We start from the raw sequence: 25035 nt of genomic DNA, 5'->3' as shown, positions 1-25035 counted from the left end.
GTTGGATGCCGCACCTCATTGGGGTTTTTGGTGCTTTTCTTTAAGTGCTCTCATTCTGTTAATGATTGCAGTGCAGATCGGTGTGCGCAGTGGTGATCCCCAGGCACCAGCTAATCATTCTGTTACATTGAATCCCACAGATAGACTCTAGGTAATTAGAGGGGAGCAATGCCAATTAAAGTAAATGACAACTTAACAACATTGCACAAAAAAACCCAATAAAATCATGGTCTTAAATGTATTTTCTGTGTATAGTACAAGACAGGAAGCTGGTAAACACTAACACTAGGTGTGTGAATGTGTTTGACTCTGCATGTTATCCCTGATGGATTGGCAATCAATGTGGTGTTTTTCTGCCATCCACCCATTGCATGCTGGGAAAGGCCACAGCCCCCACTAAAGGCCCTCAATAGGAAAAAGTTGGTATAGATAAAACATGGATCTATACTTCTCATTTGGGGTTTTTTCTGCTTCTTTTGCACAGCTTTGCATCACTGCTGTGCATTGCAAGGATGTCAGGAATCTGGGAACATGATGTGCCTGCTTCGTAGACATCCTTCACACTGCAGTCTGTGCCTTAAAAAACAAATTACAGCATCAGACGTCTTCTCATTGTGCACTTAGCCTACCATCTGCATTTTATGGGACTTCCTTTAAAAAATATACAGAAACTTGCTTACATCAGAGACAGCATATTCACAGAGGATTATTTGCATTGTCCCATATGCTTACATAACACTGTGCACAATTAATTAATTGAGATTATTATGCATTTTGAGACAAATTACTAAAGCCAGTCAATACTGCACCTAGATGATACCGTAGCTGTTTGTAGCTTTCCACTTGCATCATTTTCAATGACATCAGTTTAGGCAAAAAGGTTAAATAGATCTGCATAATAATTATAATCTTATTGACCGGTTGTGACACATCTATCTCTCTCACTTGCACTTTCTAACTATCTTACACGTGCAGTCACAGCAGAGAGGGAGATGACAGAGGTGCAAAGAGTGTTTCATGCCAGGCATCTTAAGCTTTTTTGCACGATTGGCCTTTGGCAGAGTAAAGACGCGTAGACACCTAAGAATGTCAAGCATAAACTTGGCAAGTCTGTAATGTTCGAGAGAAAAAAAAACAGAAGAAAGACAAAGCAAACACAAACATTCAAGTCTGCCTCTAGAGACGGAAAAAAGCGAAGCTGCCCTGCCTGGCAACAGCACTCATTTTGGCAGGCTTTCATCTGAGCGAAGCAATCTTCACAGCCTGCATTTTTATTTGTCTTAAAGGTCATCCATTCAGAATGGTGGTAGAGGTAGAGGGGAAAGGGTGAAGGGGTAGAGTGCTCATCGTGGCATGAGCAGGCCTTGATGAATGATCGAGGAACTGGGCGTGCTACATAAAGATGTATTCATCAGTATGCATGTGCTCGTGTGTGTGTGGGATTACATGTGTTTGCATGCATTGTATCTGTTGTCTGTGTGCATGCTATGTGTGGTGGGTGTGCATGAATTATTTTTGGCACTGCCTTTTAGCTGCAGCATAAGCTTATAATACTGTCTGTGATGGCTTTGGTCTGTGATCTCTTCATGAACTCAAAACTCGTATCCACTTCTGCCACTCCATCTACTCTCTATGATGACCCCCATCAATTTTCATAATCATTCATTTTACTGTCCTTTATTATCAGCTTTACATCTTCCTGTCTCTCCAACGCTGTATTCTCATCTCCCTCTTATCTCCTTCTCGTCTCTTCAAAAGATAGCCTCAATGCACAGCTGCGCTAAGCCGGCTTAAACTTCAGTCCGATTCTTCTGCATGAATATTTCATTTACATTTTTTAAATCATAATGTCATGGCTGACAGGGTAGCTGTAAATACTGTTGATGCAAAGTAAGGATGGGAATTTTGAGCGAATTAGTGAAGTTTTTAAACCAGAAAATGGGCTATTCTTAAATCAAAGGTACTAAAAGAGGACATAATTAACAATTTTTTTTATTTTGTAAAAACAAAAGCATGCAATCCCTTTAAAAACCAAGATACTCTGATAAGTAGTGATTGTCTGAATATGCAGCATCTGTTTAAACATTCACATAAATTGCCCAAAGTGCAAAACAAATTCCCCCGGGGCAATAAAGGTTTCATTCATTCATTCAATGGGTATTGAAATCAGGTGCCATACACACAATAAATTCATAATTTCAATTTATGATTTTGGAGGTCAGTGATTAAATTACTTTAATGCTTGTTTAGAAACAGGCTCCTCTTGTACAATGCTCCCAGGGTAACCAAGATGAAGCTGTGTGCAGTAGGATAGGTTCACATAAAGCAGTAGGGCTACGACGATATGCTTTTGTCCTGATTCAATTCTTTCTCGATACATGGGTGCCGATTCGATTTGTATTGCGATTTTCTTCTCCTTCTTTAACAAAAACAAAAGTTGAATGATACACTTATAGAGACAATATATCGAGACATTTCTAAAAAATAATTGTTTTCGAAAAAGAATGCACATCACATGTCAGTCAGTCAGTCAGTCGGATATTTATTTCGTACATAACGTATAGTAATAATGTATTTTCTGCTTTCGGTCTGTTTTGCTGAAAACGGATATGATGTAGTTGCCGTCGGCAGTAACGTATAAACAGAAAATATTGAGGTGAATCAAAAATTGATTCTTGGTAAAAGAATCGGTTTAAAAATCGCCGCAAAAAAAAAAACGCACAACATACGTGAATCGATTTTTTCCCGCACTCCTATAAGGAAGCATTATATGTAACAAATGTTAGAGGAGATGAGAAAAAATATGATATGCCCACTCTGACCTCAGAACAAAGTTGTTGCTATCTATGATATTACACAGAAGAGGGCTGCTGAACTATTGTTTTTCTCCCTTTGGGACTAAATCACATCTCAGATAAATCAATAACCTTTCCTGCCTCTGTCTCATTGTTATATGAAACAGTGCAAGCACAAAATGAATATATACTATCAGTCAAAAACTTTTTTGCATTTATTGGAAATGTAAAAAAAAGAAAAAAAGTTGTCTTATTTTAATAAAGGCTTTCAAGGCTTCGTGGGAAGTTGTATGAGTACATCCTGAGTTTAAGAGAGTGATGAATGCTGTATTCTTGTCTTTGCTGGGGGGCATAATAATGATGAAACACATCAATCTTTATTACCACTCCACCACCCAGTCCAGAACATCCAAGGGCAACAGAAATATTGCACTCACAGAGAACATTTATCTTCACACACCTGCCTGTAGCTTTAAGCTGCAGGAAAACTAGATTTTGAACTATGTGCACATTATCTATCATATACTTTGTTATTCTCTACGAAAAGTGACTAATTCAACGTTATAAAGCCAACTTTAAGCCGAGTAATAAGGGTTGTATTTATAGCGGACACCAAAATGACTCAATATTCATACAACAGAGGATAATCCTTATTTCAATCAGTGACAACCATGATTTATTGTGTTTCCATTGGTGGATTTATTTGTCTGTCTAGCCAATGTAGCTCTCTGATTGGTTTAATAATACAAAACCCCGCCCCCCTCGTACCTGTCAATCTGTGAGAGGCTGCGAGAGCTTTCTAACGCCCCGCCTATCACATCCCTCCCGCCTCTTTTCACCGGCGTTCAATCGGGAAGCGAATTGACTGTTGCAGGCTCGGTATGTGGCGCATGAGTATGCGTTTCGGGATGTAACGACTGTCTTTCGGAGTACCGATTCTGAATTAAAATATATACATATACTCGGGGGACTCGGAAAATAGAAAACCTAAGGAGAACAGGTACAAACGAAAGGAGTTTACGACAGCACGGAGTGGAGGGAGACACGGGAGCGTGGCAGGAGGGACGCTCTAGCAAATCTAACCGACACTGCACGCAGAAATGGCGGAGCACCACGCAGTCAGCGACGGCAAGCACAAAGCGTCCACCAATGCCGGGAGCTCGGTGCACGGGAACAGCCGACCCGGCGCCGCGGGTGGAGGAGGGGGCAAAGGAGGCCTGTCGGGTGGACTGACACAGCCGGCAGGGTGGCAGTCTTTACTCTCGTTTAGCATTCTTTTCCTGGCCTGCCTGGCCGGATTCAGCTCCAGACTTTTCGCGGTGATCCGGTTCGAGAGCATCATCCACGAGTTTGATCCATGGTAAGCTAACGTTAGCTAACGTTAACGTTTGTCAGGTCTGGTTCATTTCCTGGTAACAGTTGCTTGCAGTGACAATGAAAGACAGAGCTTGATGTCGAAATCGCTCCAGGGGGTCATTTTTAAATATTAAAGATAACGTATGTTAATTTCGCTGTGTTATTTTACTCTTTAAAAGTCAGCACAATGACAGCGACAGGTTTTTTTTAAAACACAGCTTTAACTACTTGGCTAACATAGCTAGATGTTCTGTTAACGTTAGCTTTCTGCGTTCAAGATTGTTTTCCTATAATGACAAAAGAGAGGATTTTTTTTGTTGGGACTAACACTTTATTGTTATAGTGTCTGTTATTCTATATTTATGTTCTTGACTGTTGCAGTACTTTGCTCTATTGTTTATGGTTTATTCCCTTTTCATTTGTTTAATTGTATGCACCAAACACGCCAAGGCAAATTGCATGCAAGTTGCTTTGGCATTAAATCTCATTCTGATTCTTGAATATGAGGTCAGTGGCCTGATGTGTAGTCTGTTTGAAGGACCTTGACATTTAAATGTGACACGAAGCTAGCTGGTCTGGTTTGGCCACTCATGTTGTTTAGCATTCATTAACGCTGAATACCAGCTGCAGTGGGCCGTGTGAGGAGGCTTCATCTGCATATATGTACAACGTAGTTGAGATTGTAGGGAAACGTGTGAAAGATATGCACGATTTCTCCGTGCTTAGCACGTGTTTTAATTAATTGAAAACTCAATTCAGTGTGAGCGGGTGAAGTTTCAAGTTTTTTTTTCTTTTCTTTTTTTCTTGTGCTTATAAATTATATGGGGATTATCTCTTCAGTGGTAGTCGATATGATTGATTGAAGCTGTTTTACGCCTGGAATAGATTTTCTATTGGTTTAACACAACTTGCTGAGTGAGTTGAAAATATCTGCATAATGGCCTATTAGGTTTTAACGCAAATTGCAGCGGTACTCGTCATAGCAGACCGCTTTTAACCCGGAAACAAACTGATCCGGTGTGGTGTGTCTGTCATCACAATGCAGGGTTATTCCGCTTTGTAACAGTGTCACATGGACTCATGAGTGTCCGCCTGGTTGCAAAGCATTCCCTCACTGCCGTCGTATACTCTGTGGCATTCAACCAGGCTGCACGACTGATTCATTCATTTATTAATTTCAAGGACAGGTGCTCCATCTTGTTCAGGGTGACACCTGCCTCTTCAATTATGTTAACTTGATTGCATTCTATAGCCAAGGGCCAAGGCTTAGGTCTACGAGAGGGTCCACAGAGGAGCTTGATCCTGCTTTGAGACTGTAATGTGCACCAAGGACTGCCCATAGAACTGTTTGAGTATTCCTAAGCATCATACACTCATTTGACGCTGATTTTGTTTCTTTACAGCCTTCTTATATCCAATTAACGCCCTGGGTGGTCACACAGTTGGTATATTACCTATGGTATTTTTGCTGCTCTTCACCGTGACATTGGGAGCCGTTTAACCAGCCGTTTCCACAGTCAAAACTGCACAGTTCTTCGGAAACATGTCACAGAAAAGAAAGCAAGGGCGCTCTATGATATTCAAGAGTTTAAAAGCCCTTGCAGCTATGAGTAGTCTGTTCTCAAATTTCTCAGGGACCCCGAAAATAAAGCAATGCTTGGATTGAACCTTCTGTTGCAGGCCTACATGTGCAAAGTGGTGATTTCAGCTACAAAGTAATGTTTTAAACAAATATATTTTTTCAGATGGTTGACTTCATTATTAGAAGCAGTGTTAGAGATTGCAGATAATAATTTTATGTGGAAAATACTAGGGGTGCACATTTCAGAAAATGTCACGATTCAATATCAATTTTTAGGCTCAAGATTCGATTCAAAATTGATTTTCGATTCAAAAATTATTCTTGATTTAGATTCACAGTATGTATATGTAGTTACTTTTCCCATGTGATTGCAGTAGACATACAATTTAAAAGAAAAGAAACACAACCAATTAAATGTAGTTTGATATTACTTTGTCTTCATACAAATTAAAACTTTCGCAACTAAAAACTGCAGAGTGCCGAGCTTTGGCCAGCTTTCAAATACATTTAATTCAAGTATAAAATAAAACTGTTAAATAAAAGGAGCTTTTCGGTCAGAGTTTGGGAGTTTAGAGCATTGAAAGAGAGCGTTGGTTGACTGGCATGTTGGGTACTTTAGGTTGTTGTTCGTCCACGTCTTTAATGTTAATCTCTGGGTGGTGGCGTACCATGTGAGTTCTCAAGTTTGTGGTGTTTCCAAAATACTTTCGCTTTGCAAAGCCTGCATATAGCACGATTCCTATCAAGTTCCGTCTTTCCCCTCGAGGTTATAAAAGCCGAAATGTTCCCCAACTCTTGCCTTCAATGAGGATGGAGCAGGTTGAATAATTCTTTCTGTGAGGTTTGCCATTGTTAGCGCCGGCTAAACTACTTCCGCTGCACTCGTTCTTCTTTTGATTATAACAAGAGTGTCCAGGCATCGGTGTGAATTTGGCGCAGCGCCATCTATGGGAATGGCGAGCTAAACTCATGTCAGGACAATAGTATACACGGCATTACAAAAATCGATTTTTGGAATTCTATAAATCAATTTTGAATCAGAGCTTTTTCACACCCCTAGAAAATACAGTAAACAAAAAATACAAAAGAATTATATCTGTAGTCGACTATTCATAAATCTTGCAACATTCATTCCCCCCCTCTAGTTATCTTTTGACCCCACATGTAATCCTGATCAGCTTGCTGAGAACCATTGCCCTACATTTTTACAATCACTCTCGGGAATTCCTCAGTGTGTATGACAGCCGTAACACTAGAGTTTTCATATAGATAACCCATAAACCTGACCCCCATGAGTACTGTTTTTACCAAGAATACTAAATGGTTACATTATTCAAATATTTATTCTCCTATGTTCTGTTGTCTGGTATTGTCTGTATCTCCAAAAAGCAGATTTCTATGGTTATGCTGCATTACCTATTCACCTTTTTTTTTGACAGTGAGAAAAGAATTTAAACTACTACAGGAATATGTTGCTGACTGGAATTGGCCATCACTCCTAGACACACATGATTAGTGCCGTTGTCTGGATGCTGTTATTGATTTTCTCTGCACAGAGCTTGAAATGATCTGCAGCTAACTATCATGTTATATAAGCTGGCAATTTGAGGAATGAAGATTGGCTTTCCAAGCACCAAAATGTCAAGCTTGTTCTGCAGTATGTAAACAGAATTGTGTAGGTGAGTCCCTGATATGACTTACCCATTATCTGGCTGTGCTCATTTTGGTTTCCGAATATTTGTTGATTATTGTAAGACCAGACAGGGTTTAGGCCTAGTTGGCATTCAAATGAGATTTTGTTTGTCTTCTCCATTGATGAAAAGTAATTCATTTTTAAAGTTGTGTCCTGACTTAAAAATGCATTTCACTTTCTTTAACCAACTCCATATGAATGCTTAATCTTCTTAAGGCAATGAGTCAGGGTGTGGTTTCTGCACAGTGCTCAGTATATTGTTATGATTGCCTACTAGACTTAACCTTGCTGATGTTACATCTCGACCCATGGTACGAATATATCCCCTTTTCTAAATGCCAGTAATTCCCAAACTGCTGTTGGTGCTCCTCAGAAGATAAAGATGTGTTCCTGCCCCCTGAGTTGACATTTGTACAAATTCTCTGTCCAGTTTATTGAGTTTGTGGAAGAAAAATGTAACTAGATTGAAAGCTGCATCGTGAGGCAAATAAGTGTGTGTACCGGACGAGAGCGTTCCTTGAAAGCGGTAAATTTTTTACCACCTTGGTAATGTCTGGGAATACAGTCCGTTCTGACAATAGAGTGAGAGGCAAAAGAAGAGTCTGTCAGGTAGGGCTGAAACGATTCCTCGAATAATTCGATTACAAAAAATCCTCGAAGCAAAATTCTTTGCCTCGAAGCTTTGTTAAATCAATGTAATTAAGGTTATCACGATACTGTGTTTCGCGCGGAGGATAATTACTAAGCGCACACAACAGGTTAGCGCTACTGTGGACACAAGACCGTTTATACTGTCTATACGTGACCGTAGCCCAATTCACAAATGAGCAGACGAAAATGGCGAGGGTCTAAGAAGAGACAGGCGAGAGAAAACGACAGAAAGTTTGGGATCATTTTAAGCTGCAAACATGCTACATCATCTTTGTAGAAAACATCCAGTCTACTCATCCATTCCATGGAGCGAACCCGACACAAGGTAGCTAACTAACGTCTGCTGCTCTGGAGTCACGTAGTTTACACAACTAGCCTACAGCATGCTACTCTGCAAATAGCCATGTTTTACCAACAAGCTAAAGCAATCTGACGGTTTGTAGTCAACTGTTTATTAGTTTTGCTACTAATCTTTGGAAATGTATCTTTGCCGAGGAGACAAACCGGCTCCCAGCATGGCCACTTAATATGCACATGAATAGCGTCATCATGCCTGTGATGTCTGCATTCTTTTATTCTCTCTCCTCACTGTGTACAGCGCTATAAATCATGTCCACAGAACAGTGTAGTTGGTATTCTCACTGTAAGCTTTGTACTGTCATTTGCCCTCTTGTTAGTGAACAGCTCTTTACATATCCAGTGCAAAGAGCCAGAGGCAAGAAGGGGAAGGGGGTGAAAAATATTAACATTTGGGCCACCAAAAATGTACTTGGAATTTGGCCATAAAGGTTGCTTTTTTTCAAAAAAAACCTGTCTTTTGTATATATCGGATTACTCGATTAATCGCTGGAATAATCAGAATAAATGATCGATAGCTGCAGCCCTACTGTCAAGCAAATATTGAGCTGTATACTTGGGTATAGCAGCACAGTCATACACTTTCACACTTTCACATCCTTACTTTCACTTCGACCGGTCGGTATCAGAACTGCTAGTGCTTCGCATGACTGAAGGTTTGTTCAAGGTCTTGATGGATGCTCAGTGTCATGCAGGATGTGAGTTTTAGTAGCGAAGTCCGTTAAAGCAGTGAGTGTCTGGAGATGATGCTAAAATGATCAATGAAATAGTCTAGTAATGACAAACCACAACCAAAAATGTGTAGGTCACAGTTAGTAGTAGATTTGCTTAGTTTTTGCTGCTTCACGTGATTGTGAATTTGTTACTTTGGGTTTTCAACTTTTGGTCACAAAAATAAGTAACTTTAAAGGTCGAGTCCATTTTTTTTTTGAGGTTTTTATATTATTCTGTTGCTTCCCAGTAGAGTTCCTTATATATTCAAATCCAAACATTCTCATTTTGGTCGAAGTATGTTTTAGGTTTCTGTATGACGACGTTGTTACAGTATGGATATCGGTTGGCATGGCCCCATGTTTGGAGAAGCAGACAGGAAGCTAAACAACGTACTGCTGTGAATGCCACGTTAGGTCGGATCTGAAAGTCGCACAATAACACAAACTTTGGTTCACCAAAGTCATACAATAACACTAACTAACCGATCGAGGCAGCGATAGTATCTCTCGTTTTCTACGAGGTAAAAATGACTTTTGTCAAACTGAACCAATATCAGTTTAAGTTTACTCTATATTTCACCACTGCCGTCAGACACCCCTTTATGACAGGGAACTGAAGCCGTTATATCACGGGGGGAGTAACTCCAACTCACAGAACACAGGAGTTGCTGGTCTAACGTTACCATTGACTAAAGTGGCACCCGCAGTAGAAATGTTGCATTGCTTAGCTTCTGTGCCGTTATTTCCAAACTTTGCACAGCTAAGGTTAGTGGTGTGCAAAAAATCAATTCATATTTCAAGCTCTACCGATTCATAGAATTCCAAAAATCGAGTCATATTTTTTTATTTAAATTCAAGGTCCCAGTAGCTTAAATACATCACACACAACATATAATAATAATAATAATAATAATAATGTAATAATAATGTAGGGGTTTGGTAAGTTGCATTTCACATTGTTTTTTACTTTTATATAAAGTACAAAAAATAAATGAATTATGAAAACAATTGTTAGTTCCAGTCATTGTCATTGGTGCTCAGCTGGTTATGATGGCGAGTGTGCTATAATGATTACAATGCAAAATTGCTTATTCATAAGTCTGGCAAATCAGGAATCCAGGTTTTGTAGCAAGATTAGAAATGGATATGTCTAGAAGTTGTTTAATTAAATTGAAAAGGTTATGTTCAGTTTAAGGTAAGAGACAGTTGGGATTGTAGTATTTGTACCGTGTATAGCATTTGTGTACCATCTGCATACACACTCACTACAGCAGCTTTACCAGGTTCATAAAAGATTCAGCCCAAGAGCCATTGGTAAACTGCCTGTGCTCTAAAACTCTTGCCTTATTTCTGGTCTTTCTTTCAGCTGATTCTGCTGCTTGCCTGCATGCTCTATTTCACCTGCCTCTCCTCTTGTGTTCGTACTACAACATTTGGGTGCAGCACATTTGAATTTTTCTTAAGAAACACAAATCTGAAAATTGTAACGACCACTTTCATTGGCACTGGTAATTTGCTGATCATCTGGGTGGAAACCTGCAAAACTGGCAGCTCTAACACCACCACAGATGGAATGTGAAACAGAATCTCAGACCTTTTGGAGGCAGTAACATTACTTCATGTAGGACACGAAGAATACATCCAGTGATATTCACCAGCTTTTGATTGTTAATCCCAAAACAAGAGAAGTGTGATCAAACACCTGAAATAGCAGTTTCATAGATGCCTTGTACAATCCTTCACTATCTCAAACAACACTTTGATATCAGTTTAGACCTCAGAAATGATGTTTTAATGTTTCTGACCCCTTTTTATAAAAGTCTTTGCTGCTGAAAGTTAAGTGCTGTGAAAATGAAATCTCCTCACAAGGGATGTTATCACCTCAGCTCTTTTTGAAAAGCCAACAAAATTATGGGGAGTAGCAGCTATTGTGTGTCCTCTCTCCGCCTCTCTCTCATTCTTTTTCACACACAAAAAAACATGTTCTACCTCAAAGTAGATTAGGCCATTATACCAGAAGCGGATGCTGGCACAGCAACACGTTAGCTAGTGCAGTAGTGTGGAAAAATGGAGAATAAGTCATGATTGATCTTCCTACCAGACGCTTGGCTGGAGCTGTGATCTCTGCCTAAACCCCTGACTGACTGTCCAACAGCTTATGAAATATTCAGTGTTCAGATGGTGTCCTGTTACCAGCAGTAGAAAAGTTCTGAGTGCTCATCCTCTGTTGCTATTATAGGCTGATTTCCTAGACCTACATTATTCTTTGTTTTATAGATTGGCATTACCACCGCAACTTATTAGCCATTTTACAGCCGTGCCAAAGGTAATGACTATTTTAGCTCTGGCTCTTTTGTGTCTACTCCAGCCTTGCAGACTAGGCCTCCTTGCCTGCAAATCATATCGCAGTTTTTTTTTTAATTCTCCCTTGCAGAACTTTTTTTATTTGCTGCTTACTCCTCAATCAGTGGATGTGATGTCAAGCCCCTGATGATTAAGTACTATTTCCCAGGCCGGGCCTCCCAGCGGACTCGTGTCAAGCATAGCACGGGAGTCTGTGAATCCAAGGTGTGCGTGGTGTGTGTGAGACAGAGAGCGACAGATCTTTTCCAGGGCACCTTGGACGTGTGTAGATGAGCCAAGATGGGAAGGAAAATCGGGCAAAGGGACTCCACTGGCTAGCCCAATGGAAGGCATACAAACAACCCAATTTCATACCAGATTTAGTAGTTTGTTTTTAATTTGTTCTATAAAGGACTAGGTTAACATCTAATGTGAATATTGGCCAATTTCTAACAGTGCTGATTCACCTGACTGCTTAGTTGAATCTCTTCCTGTCTTCATACCCTCTATTCTGAGGTTATCCTTGAATAATGTGCAATCAGCTTTTTGCCAGCTATTCCAGGATGCTGTTCGAGCCAATAACTAAGGGATATATATATATATATATATATATATATATATATATATATATATATATATATATAAATATAAGTGTGTGAAAAGCACTGGTTGATTCATTCACACTGAATTAAAGAAGCTGATGACCTAGTTTTTATCCCCCAATTTGCCTGTCAGCCAGTCTGGTGGGGCCATTTTGAAAGTGTTAGCAAGATTGGCACCTAACAAGAGGTGCTTGTCAGCAGGCCAGAGGCCACACGTGTCACAGATTCCTTGATGAAGGATAATGGCACTGAGCGGTAACCCAATTTGCCAGCGTGAAGAATTGCCTCTGCTGCGCATTCAGAACAATATTTTGTGTTATAGTTTGTGTGCTCACCAGCACATTATAAGCTTCATGGGGTGTTTGGAGCCAGTTTAAGTGTTTAATTTTACGGTGGGAAAGGTTCAGCATCATCTGTTGTTTGCATAAGCTACAGTAAAATGTAGCCATGCTATTATTTGAAATTACCTTGAGCTGGTCCTTTGCCCCACCTTTCTCAACTACAGGCTTTTCGCTAGTTTTGGCAGCCGTTCGCTAATGATATTTTAAGAGCATTGTCCTAACAGTGTGGAGCATTGTGATCCAACTCTTTATTGAAGGCTAAAGAGTGTTATCTTGTACTCCTATAACTTTGAAACATGGCAGTAGTGCAACACAAGCCAATGATTGCACCTAAGCCTACATCTCTACATTTAGGATGTAGATGGCAGTGTTTCCTATACTATACATTCCCTAACCACCAGACCTCCACAGTTTTAATTAAATTACTGTTTAATTTACCTTATTTCACACAATAAGCCCATAGATAAAACATGTTCCTTCTCAACTAGAGCAATTTGGAGCTTCAGTAGTTCGTCTTTCTGTTCAACCTATCCCCAAATGATTGCAATTATACCACAGATACCATAGTGCTGTATTATGTGTTTCCACGTTATTGCAATTTGACTGCCAACAGATGACCCACACACTGAGAAGAGTACTGCTGTGGATGAAAATGTGAACACATGAAGTGGTACTTCTGCTGTGTGGAAATATTTTAGATACAGAAAATGAAGCAGGTTTCTTACAATTACTTTTTAAATTCTTCACATTTATGTTTACTCTGACTGCTTTGGTCTTTGTTGAAGGACAGTTTGCACCAGTCATTACGGTTTCCTCACGGCTGCTGATAGCTGAAGTATTACACGTTACTGTTTGCACAGGACTGACCGAACCACTGCATTGACACTGAATGTTTATTCTTACAGCATGTGTAATGCCTATTTTCCACTTGGTGCATCTGCTCTGCGTTCCGGGCGCGTCACGACCTCCGCGAGCAATCGCGGCCATTAAAGTCAATGCGTGATAATCCACCAGCCGCGTCGCGTCCCAGTAACGCGTGTGAAGCGGCTCTCCATGCCAGGTCTATTTTCACGCCAGCTGCGGGGCGTTCGGACAGCTGGGCACGAATGGAAACAGCGAGACTATCCAGTCAATTTACCAAACCCCCCCCCTCCCCAAATACCGTATACGTCTCCTCTACAACACCACGGACGACGAGAGATTCATCTTGGAGGTGGAAAAACATAAGACATCACAGATGAGATAAGGCATGGAGTTTAATTGCAGGAGTGCTTGGAGTGGAAGGTAGATACTATCTTAATAAACACGTGGTTGTTCTGTACTTGTAGAGACAATAAAATCTGCGAGTCGGGCAGCAAGACGCTCCTCTTCTGAGACGCTCCCGGTGTGGCATGGCGGAGGACGGAACAAAACCGGAACGCAGCAAAGACGCGCCCAGTGGAAAATTGGAGCAAGTGTTCAGCTTTGAAAATGTTACGTCCAGGGTTGCAGAGATGCTGATGAAATGTGTTATTTAGAGGAAAAATAAGACTTGCTCAAATAATGGGATTATGTATGTAAATTGAATCTCGAAATGTGTGCTTTAGAATGTACATGGATATTGTCATGTCACAGGTTGTATTGTTTCACTGCTTTCCTTGTATTGTGAATATCTGATATATCTTAATATAAATGTCCAAATAGCATTGTGTCTAATACTGTATCTTCTACTGGAACGGATATTGGAGTGGGCCTAGAAACAAACCTGGGTAGCAGGACTAAATTTGTCCCGTTTTCTCATCTATAGAAACACAGGACAAAACTCAATGCACACACTCGCACATCACTGTGTGTCACGCAGACTGGAGGTGCGTGGTTGATGCAGCTTTTGTCAAGCTGTTCATTCTGGGTTGTCATGGGCGCTTTGATGTGATTGTTGTTCCAATGACCACCCAGCCTGCAGAACCCATCAGACTGGGGAAAGACAGAAGGAGCGACGTGTCCGCTTAACAAATGCAACACTGTCAAATGATGGGACTCCTTTTTGAATACCCGTGCGAGTGGGTTCTCTTGTGTGTTCTCCCATAGCGACTGTTCTGTGCATCAGAAGTAGAAGCGTGTGACTGGTCAGCAGTTTGAGTTTCTCCAGCCCCACCACCAGGGTGTAGTCTTAGTCTTTTAGACTTTAGGAAAAGGGTTGCAAAGTTAGACTTTGCATGTGTTCTTTAAGGATGAGAACCTGTTTAAAAGACTAAACAATGAAAGACCAACTGGTGTAGATGATGGATGTGCAGAGTCAACACCTGAGTAGGGCTGGGAAAAAAAGAGTTCCATTTGCATGAGAAAACCCAATATCTGTCGTGTGACTTTGTCTGTGGTTACTGAAGATCATTGTTGGTCTCTTGAATATTTGCTCAGCTTTGCCGTTTTCCTTTTCTCCTTGACGTTGGCTTTGAAGTAGTCCTTGATGTCCTCTGGATGGTGTGGGGTGGAAGTGGAGCAGAGGGAACAGAAAGGATCTGTGCTTATCATACACCCATGTCCTCTTACTGACAGGAGTCAGCATGCAGCTCTGTGGGCGAGTGCACCTGCATACAGAGAGGAGGAGTGAGGGAAACGGTGGTAGGATGGTAGGAGGCGGAGAGGGAGAGAAGAAATGAATGCCTGCCAGGCAGGCAATCTGAGGGAGGTTTTGGTGGTGAAGCCAAAGAGATGTCATTGTTCCAAAAACGGCGTGTGTGTAGTGTTTCATGTTTTTATGCAGGGAGGATGGGGTTGATTTGCTTTCATTTTAATCTGCCTCAGGTTAAATTGAATGTATTCTGTACCTGATGATAGATTACTTACAGAAGAGCCCATTTAATAAGATCAGCTGCTCAATACATCTCTAAAGCATTACTGGACAGTCAAAATGGCTCAACTCAGCTTATTCTTGAGTAATGTTTCTCTTTTCAATGTAATCCCATCAACACATTGCAGAGAGTCCCTAGGAATCCACTGTTTAGCATCAGCAGCAAACCTAGATAGATGGCTTAGCGCTGGCTTAATCAAATAAATCCCAAAGCAGAAGTTTTTATGAAAGTCAGGTATTTGTAGCCACACTGGTGCTCTTTGTAACACTTTAGTTATTGGGTTTGTTTGGGTTCTCTACTCAGTGAGCTGGTAATCTGTTATATGAAGTTACCACTTTATGGTTCACATTGAGATTTGCCTGCTTAATTCTGTGTGTGTCGATATGCCAATTGGCCGGTTCAATGGTTAGAAGATTGGCTAGCAGTCAGTTTCGCACCTCCTAAATGCCTTGTGTTCTGTTATCATTTAGGGTCTGTTGTGTCTTTATTGGTAGTCCTTTATTCATTTTCCCCATCTCAAGGTAAGATGTCTGTAAGCCCCTTGCATATTTTTGTATTTTATGCTTATCAGTTATTTAGGTTTTTAAATTGCTGTATAAAATTATTGCAATTCATCACTCTTTCAGTCTGTTTTTAAGCAAATAAACTAAACTCTGAAGATAGATTACATTTGCAAAAAGCATTGGCACATGGCTTCTGCCTCTTCTCCCGCCACTCTGTTTTGTGGATGCGGCAGTAAATCCTCCACAATACTGTATCTTCAATTTTTAGAACATTTATATACTGTGTTGAAACTGCTGTCCCTTCAGTTTAATGTGTTCATGTTTTCCCCTGGGATTACATGTTTGTTCAGGTTGCTTTGCTTTCCCCCTACACCAATAGAATAGTGTTGGGAATTAAAGATACTCCTGCCATTGCCTTTGACCAATGCACTGGCCTGGTCCCTGAGGGCCCATGCAATATATTCCCAATGGCTTTAAATTTAAATGGCATGTATCAAATGCAGAGCATGATTCTCTCATGGAAATCATGTTAAATGTAGTTAGGACTCAGTCTTTTTAAAGAGGAATAGATGTGTTTGGGGCTACAATAATGCACATTTCCATTAATTAATATGCCATTTACTTGATTAATCGTTAGGTCTATACAATGGTCATCACAATTTCCCAGAACCCAGGTGACCTATTCAGATGTCTTATTTTATCCGACCAACAGCCTCAAAGCCAAACTTATTCAGTTAACTATCATAAGACTAAGAAACCCAGCGAAGACTTAATTTCTTAAGTCCCCACACAGTTAAGTCAGCTGCAACAAAAGGGCAGTGTTCAATACAGTTTACAGTAAACTCAGTCCTCCTGTGAAAGAGACAAATATGCCTACTGTAAAAGAGTGAAGAGAAAAATGGAATGACAACTTAAAGAGCTAACAATTATGGTTCTGTTCATATGGTAATATTTTATTGTAGTATTGCGGGTTTTTTGTGATTGTCAAAACAAATCCTGATAATTTCCTTTTGCTAAGTGTGTTTTGGCTTTGTTTTGAAATGTTTTATACCTAAGTATAAGCTTACTCTGGCCATTGTATATCTGCCAAAGGGCATCACCTGGTCTCTTGTTTTTCTGGTGCAGATGTGTCCATTGTTCAGCTGTTGCATTTGTGTTCATTCTCATCGGTCCATTGAGAGGGGATGACTTTGTCACAGTTTAGCCACTGGCAAGCCCACCTGGTGTGACATTACAGAGCGTTATGGTCTGAGGCCACGGCTTTGTTTCAGGTTGCCAGAATAGCTGACTTCCAGCCAAGGACACAACTGCCCAGGGTTGTTGCAGGGCACAGACTAATTGAAGAGTAGTTGAAGGGACGAGTGGGTGGAGAGGAAATTGTCAGTGCAGAGGAAATGAAATGACAGATGGACGAATTGAGTGGTGTCAAGCAGGACAGAATGACAGCTGGAATAGGTTGTCAATCTGTGACTGGCCGAGAAAGACGATCCTGTCGGGCGGTTGTCATATCATCGTGGTTATCAAGTCGAGCAGCTGGCAGGTAGTCTGGGCGAGCAGCTATCGGAACGAGGTGGAGCAAAGACCACAGTGGGCAGAGAGTCACTTTAAAAGCTGCGTTTCCATCAAACACTTTCGGTATATTACCTTTTTAGAACCATACATAACCCGCATGGACATGTACCATAACACTAGATCTGTTTTGCGTTTCCACCATGGACAGTACTGCAGGGTTTCTAGCTCCACCTTTTAGTATGGGGTCATTGTGCTAGTGACCTGAACAGAGGGGGTACGAAAAAACGGAATGGTAAGGAGTGGTTCTATTTGTACCATCCACGACTTTTCACTATGGAAACACAGAAATAACCGTTCTGATGTGTAACAAACTGAACTTAACCGGACTGCTTGGTGGAAACAAGTTTTTGTTTTTAGGACATATAGCGTCTTGCAATCAAGAACCAATTAAAGTCGTTCTGGTATTTCTGTATTTGTCAATCAAATTAAACTTGATTTACTGTATATAGCACTTATTATACACAAAAAGGCTTTACATAAAAGAGCAGCCCAAGCAGAGCAATACATGAGTATTTACTAAAGACACATAAAAAAACAAACGAGAAACAAAAACAAACATGAAATTGATAAAACAAGAACTGATCAAATTTAGAACTTGAGGAAACTCTCATAGAAAACCTTGAGGAACTCCCAACAGTTGAAGTAAAAGAAATATAAAAAGCAGTAGTTAAAATAAATTAAATAGATAAATAAAACACTAGGAGATGGTAGATAAATAACTGAATAACAATACAACTAAAAGGATACACTATAAATAAAAGGAAAAAGACGAATAGTCAATGCAACATTTTCATTATTGGCACTAAATCACCCATGTATTTGATTTGCCAAAGCTGGCTCTATACATGCAGATTTCCTTTCTCAGTTGTCCACCTCTTTTTTGCTGACCTCTAAAAACAGATGACAGTTCTGGATCTCTGCATGGCAAAAGGGAAATTTCTGCTGAACAGAAAAGGGGAGGGAAATTGAAATTAATCATCTGCAACAAATTAATCAAGTTACAAGCCCCTAAAAATCCATTATAAGTGTTTAATATTCAATGTGGGAGGTTTTAACCTCTGCAAGGATAGACCTGTGGAGGTGATTGCCTTATCTGTTGTAGGAGTTCAGCCAGAACTTGCAGAATAAACACTATTTGGACATAGTAGTATTGTGAACTACAATGTCAAAGCCAATAATGTGGAAAGAACATGTTTTCATCATGTTTCAACATTGGATTTCAACACATTTATTAGACACACAGAAATCCCATGGATACTGGGGTCACTTTTATTTCAGCTAAATCTTTCAGGTCAGTATCATTGTTCAAACACCAGCCTTCCACTATCCTCTCCATGCCAGTCAAAGTGACAGAAGGCACAATGTAATGTGAGTGCTCGCCGAGAACCAGTTTCCTCCATGGAAACTGGGCATTGTTGGCATGCAGCTAACCTGGTGCTATAAAAAGTCTAAGGAGTGCTTTGAGAAAAGCATGACTCAGACAGCCCACGTCAGGCATCAGTGCACTTGCAGGCCATCAGATAAACTGTTTGTTTCGGCCTTAAGACATCTCAGAAAATTCTAGTAAAAGATAATAGGCTTATCACAGATTGCTATTTTAACCCTGTTTGACAGATACATAGTGTAGCAACTCTTTTCATAAATAGTTGTATAAAATAAAAGGGGCCTCTTGATCGGAGTCAGGGTATAAGTATATAAGATGTCTGAAAATCCTACTATTCTCGCAGCAATTATAACTACACCTACGTTATAGTTAACGCTCATTAAGTAGTTTGTACATACTGTTGTCCGCCTGGCACCCACACCTGAAGGGGGGGGGGGGGAAATCTAGCTGTTCCGAACTGCCCTATTAGAAATGATGAAAAGCCTATCATTAAAGAAAAGGACGAGGTGAGATGATCGTTGCCAATGTGCCTTTATCCCATCACTTCTACTTTTCGCGCCCCTGCTTTACATGGTGAGTATTCTGGTACGTGTGAAAACGACTAAACTATAAAATGTCATGCTGTATTTTCACTGTTATGCCTAAAATCGTACAGATGCACCAAGATGAGGTCAGTGTAAAATGTTTTCTCATTCTACTTCCTATCTTATCTTGCAACTTTTTAGTCTGCAGAGACACACCTCTGCCTACTCACTTTGCCTTTTATGATGCCTCCTCCTGATCTAGCCAGAATAGATTTGCTAAAATGAATAAATAAAATTATTTTTTCCCCCCAGCCAACTCTTCAATTGAAAGTGTCCTTGAGACACAGGAGTAAAAGAGCATTTCTTTCCAAATGCTAATCATTGTTCTGAGTACCACACACTCCTGCTTGTCAGCCATGGTCCTTCTACATTTCCAACCACTGAACCACTTGTTCTGGAGGCTTAGTCTTTTGCCTTCCACAGATATCCTGGAAACTTGCTGTCATCCTTAGAAGCACTCGTTTCGTTGTTCAGTTTTTCCGAGCTGTTTTTGCTTTTTGGAGGAGATGTGGGTGTGTGTTCGACTCTGTTGTTCTTGAGTCACAGCAGCAGTTAAGCAGTCCAATTCAGTACTTTTCTCTGTCAGCCACCATATGGATGTCATGGTGATACCCACATATCCCCCATATCCTCTCTTGTTTTGGCAGGAGAAAACATGGAAGATGCAGTGTCTTTGTTAGGCATGCTAATGTTTTATTTTTTCTGACCGACAGCCGTCCTTAGTTAATCAGTCATTACCTGCTAACCGACAAGCAGGCAGCGGAGTCCCAGTTCACTTTCCAGGACGCGCCGACGTACTTTCCGCCTCCGAGGACAGCTGCAGACTTGTACCGGTCGAGCAGCCATGATGTGTGCATTGTCGTGTACACATGCAGCCACATTCCTGGAAATGCTTCAGAGACAAGTGCGCAGCAGTCCGCGCAGCCTGAGCCTGTCTCGCCGCATTCAGGTGAGGTTGTCAGCTGTGTGTCTGCCTGGCATACTCTGTGTGGGACAGCTATTTTGACCCGCCAGCCCTCATCGATATAGTGGCATGTGTCATGTAGCTCTCCGCTATGAGCACCTTCCAGCAAGGAGCCATGAACTTAACAGAAAATAAGAGCTTAAAATGCAACTTACTAGCAGTGAAGAAATGGATTGTAGAGCCAATTTTTCTTTTTACAATGTAAAAAACGTTTTTAATTAGTAGTTTTTGTTTTTTGATATTGTTTTTAACTGATAGTATTGATCAGTCTAAATTCTAATTGTCGGTTGACCGGTTAACCTTTACCATTCCTAGTCTTTGTAGGTGTATATACTCCAAAACAGACATGGACAGCAGACATGCACACGGTTTTGTTCATGCTGTGTTTGGTGTCTGAATACATGCATGTGTTCATACGTTTATTGCCATGCATGGGCATACATTTTGAGCTGCATGTGGATGGTCTGCACAGACATGAGCAAACTTAGGAAATGTACGTCATGCGGCCATGCTGATGCAGAAAGTATAATTTGAACTTTGCTTTGCATCTGAGCACAACAAGAAATATCCTCTCTTTCCCAGGTTGTCAATTTCAACCACTTTTATGACCATGGGACAGCACAAATTTGGTTGACTTCCAAAGAGACATAGAAATGGGAGTCTGTAGTAAAAAGCTCTTGCAATTCATTTTGCTTAAAACTTGTCCTTAAGATTAGTTTCCATATTTTGTTTGGAGCCATGTTCCGGGAACACTGCGTTGTTTTTTTGAGGTTTGATGTTCTTTTAGAGTCCATATCTTGTGAAGTAACTTCTGGCTTCTTGGAAATTCCTGTGTCCATTAAAAAAATATAGCTGTAGATACTTTTACCTGTAGTGGTGTTGACCTTTAATTAAACTCCACACAGTTGAATGATGCCACTGCTTTGGAATAAACTGAATTCTCAACTCCATGTAGATGTTTAGTTATAGATCTTCTTGGTATCTTTATGGTGGTTTTTGATTTTTATGCTCTTGTTGGTGTTACTCCTACTACTTCCTGTAAAGTACTGCCTTCCTGCTTTTCCTCCCTGGTCCTTTGCATGTGGCCCTAAAATCAAAGACTGAAGTTAATGTAGGCCTGTGATGATGTCATCTTCTCTCCCAGAGTTTCTCATCTCAACCTGTGACCTTCAAAGCATGTTTCCTTTTTAGGCGGATGCACCCTAGTTAGTGAGATCAAAGAGGATATTTCCAACACTGTTGAATCCAGCTCTGAAGATGGCACCTCTCCATTAAAAATGCTCCCAACGCTTCATTGGAATGGATGAAGAGATCATTAGGCACTTCATATGATTTCACTCAAGAGAGATAAGTGATCAGACTTGAACATTCCCTTTCAATATAGATCCAGCAATTTGGCAATTACCGCGGCCATTAGAATTTCATCTACCATGACTGCTTATCTTGACCTTGAAACATACTTTTTCAATCCAAGTGGCAAACTGACAGAGGTACTCTTCTCTCTTTCATTCTCAGTTGCTTATCCACTAGTTTCCTCGGTTTCTTTAATGTGTTCTCTGCTCTCTTCCATGAGCGTATCTTTGTAACTTAGCAAGCAAGTTCTCAAACTGTGATCTAACTCCCATCTGGTCCTCAGCTACCCAGAGTTTTATTTCAAAGCAAGACAAACTTGTAGAGGCCCTGGGTAGCTCTGTCGCCTGTCATCCCAGTTGCTTCAAAAGTCACATAATTCTGGCCCCCTGCAATCAGTGATAAATGACTGAAGAAGAGAGAAAAAAAAGGCAGTTTAGGTTTTAGTGGGTTTCTTCCTGTCTTTGATTATATGCTAACCCCCACAGTCAGTGTGCCAGTGAGGTTGGGTTATTTTTTTTTGATAATGCTCTCACTGTTGCTATCTGGCACTTAAATTTATGTGAATTCCAGTGGGATTTGCCTGCCAGAATTTATCTATTTTCTAGTGCTGCCACTAACAAAAATTTTTCTAACGACTAATTTTTCGTGTTAAGTGTTTGTTATTTTGTCCATTTTATTTGGAACTCAACTGAAGGGCCAAAACATAAAATGTCACCTGTGCCATAAACAATATAAATAACTTAAATGTTACCAAAGTAAAATAATGATATAAATGAAAAGATTTTCAAATATTGCACCTGTCAATACAGAACAAAATATTCTGTAGCCTATTTTGCCGTCAATACTGCCGACCTTGTCTTTGCTGTAATCAAATCAGTATATAATTATGTTTACCATGAAGTATACTACTGCTTGAGTGCAGTAAATCAATACATGTGCAGCAGCAGCGCCGCGTCAGACTGGTCTGGTGTGTAAAGACATGGAAAAATCCACTCAGCTGACACACAACAGAAACACCACGCAGGCAGTGTGTAGCCGGCCTAATGTTGAATCGCGCTGAAAGCAGGCAGACACGCAGCTATGCTGCTCGCGTTTACACTTGCGTGCATGGCGGGGTTTAAAACATTACTGCCAAAGTCTAAATAGCCTGTTTAACATACAAAGACAGTCATTGTACTTGTCCTTTTTTTTAGTACACAGCAATAATACATATTTACTATTGCTGTTTACTAAGTATTTCTTATCAGATTACTCGATTAATCTATGGCATTATCGGTAGAATACTCGATTACTAAAATAATCGATAGCTGCAGCCCTACAGTCAACCCGTGCTGGACTCGTTCATAATGAATCAGCCGTCACTCTGAGTAGAGAATCCAGTCTGCAGTGTAGTTCAGACACTTCACTGATAAACCAGAGATTGGCTTTATGATCAAAGATAGTTTTTGTATAATTAACTTCAGTCTCTGCCAGAGACGCCTGCTTTTAAAAAGTAATGAGTAACGTAAAAAGTTACTTTCCATAGGGGGTAACTAAGTAAAGTAACGGATTTACCTTTTTAAGAAGGAACGAGCAAACACTACTTTTTAAAAGCAACTTCCCCAACACTGTTTTTGACGATATAATACAAATAGCTAAATTTGGCACTGGTGCACAAGAGTGCATTGCAGTGAGTTCATAGTTTGGGGCAGTAGTTGGCTATAGCCAGATGTTCTTCAAATGAGTGGACTCCTCCAGAGGGCATGTTTAGGAATAGTTGGTTCAGCCCGATTTTAACATTTTATTCAGGCTGGGACAAGTGGGGCTCTAGTCCAGCTGAGGTGGTAATAGGTTCATTTCATTCAGACTAAGAGTAAATGAGCCTTATCTCCAGAGCTATTGCGCCGGGTACAGTGTAGAACTGTGATTTTTACCACTTTACCTCTGTGCCATGTCATTTCTACGAATGGAATATTGGTGAAAGATAGATAATACTCTAATTTTAAACCAAGATGTCTATCTCCTTGGCTTGATAGGGGGTGCTCAAAACCTGGCACAAAGCATGTCTCTTTTAGAGGTACTGCCTGTACAGCTTGTGACATTAGTCTTGCTGTCTGCGTCAGCATCATTCACTTGCAGAAGGAAATCAGAGGGATGATTCCCCCTTCTGCATTTCTGGGCTGCAGTACAATCAAGATTCAGGCTGAGAGTCATCTGTCTGTCTCCTTCATCCTCTTTCTTCATCTAACACACACCCTACCTGCAGTTGCTATCATTATGGCACTCCAAGCGAAGGCTGGACCCCATTTGATGGGGCCCGCTAGACAAAAGCTGAATTTGGCTGCGAATGAGCTGCAGTCCCATCTCTCAGGCTCCCTGTAATAGGGTACTGGATCTGTTTTCCCCTCTGGCTGGGATTTGGAGATTTGCTACCCAGACAAGCAAGTGAGAGGAAGCCTTTGCTCTCATTCCCCACAAATCTATCCAATGTGGGGTTTTCATCCAGGATGACCTCATTGTTGCCTTTTATGTGTTCTCTTTGCCCGGAGCCCTGTTTTCTACTAAGATGCTTACTGCATCACTGCACATTTCACGCAGATACATTATCTGTGAGTGCTTGTGCTGCTTGATTTTTATCATTGTTGAAGTTTCAAAGTTGGATTAAGCAACTGTGTGTTTTCAGTGTGGAATGAGTGATTTACATTACAGCACCTTGGAAAGTTATTTGATTTAGTTTGTCATTTATGTAGGTGGATCGGGAACCAGTTTCTCATAGTCACAGTTGAAATGAGAATAAAATAGGTCACACAGCTGTTTTAGCGGGCCACATGTTGAGAGGTGTATAAAATTGCGTTAACTCAGTCTACAGTTACTCAGTTTGGAGCTTTTTAAAAAAGCTCTTGCCGCACTGTCACAGACACTGAACAAAACGCATCCCTGTGCTGAGATGCATTTGGGATGTCTTGGCCTGAGTGATGAGGAGCAGTGCATACAGTATTCTCCATTCAACCACAAGCAATCCTTCATCCTGGCACTGAAGCCCTAAAGCTTGGAAGCATCACCATGTCTGGAGTGACATTTAATTTAAGGAATAACAAAAGGCTCATTGTCTTTCCTCGACTGGAAATTACCACAGCATTTTTGCCCTCACCAAACAAATCAATGTCCTTTTCCTCCAGTGCAATTATGCATGCAGAGTCACAGTTATGATGGAGTAGCTTTTTCTGTGTTTTACAAAGTCGGGAAGCCCCCCGTGGTAATATCTGTATTCAGCATGGCTGCTCATTAGATTGTGTGGATCATTAAGGGCTGCTACATCAAACAAGCACTCTTTGGGTTGCATGCACTGAGCTCATGTTGCCTGTGTTGTCTGCTCCTTTCCTTTTGTAGAAGACGGAGCAAACCTGATCTGACAATGGGTCTTTGCGGCAG

The 25035-nt window shown here is 40.7% G+C and overlaps 1 protein-coding gene across 1 annotated transcript in view; it reads left to right on the top strand.

Moving 5' to 3' along the window:
* Positions 1 to 3628: 3628 nt before the first annotated feature.
* Positions 3629 to 25035, top strand: part of stt3b (STT3 oligosaccharyltransferase complex catalytic subunit B) — a 77927-nt gene continuing 56520 nt past the window's right edge. The window contains exon 1 of the mRNA XM_078266986.1: positions 3629 to 4155. Within this exon, the coding sequence (XP_078123112.1) occupies positions 3896 to 4155 (260 nt within the window). The 5' untranslated portion in view covers positions 3629 to 3895. The remainder of the gene's footprint in view (positions 4156 to 25035) is intronic.

This window comes from Sander vitreus, chromosome 14 (assembly GCF_031162955.1).
Source record: "Sander vitreus isolate 19-12246 chromosome 14, sanVit1, whole genome shotgun sequence".
NCBI classification, from domain to species: Eukaryota; Metazoa; Chordata; class Actinopteri; order Perciformes; family Percidae; genus Sander; species Sander vitreus.
The sequence above is the reverse complement of the archived record's forward strand: the minus strand, read 5'-3'. Positions and strand labels throughout refer to the sequence as shown.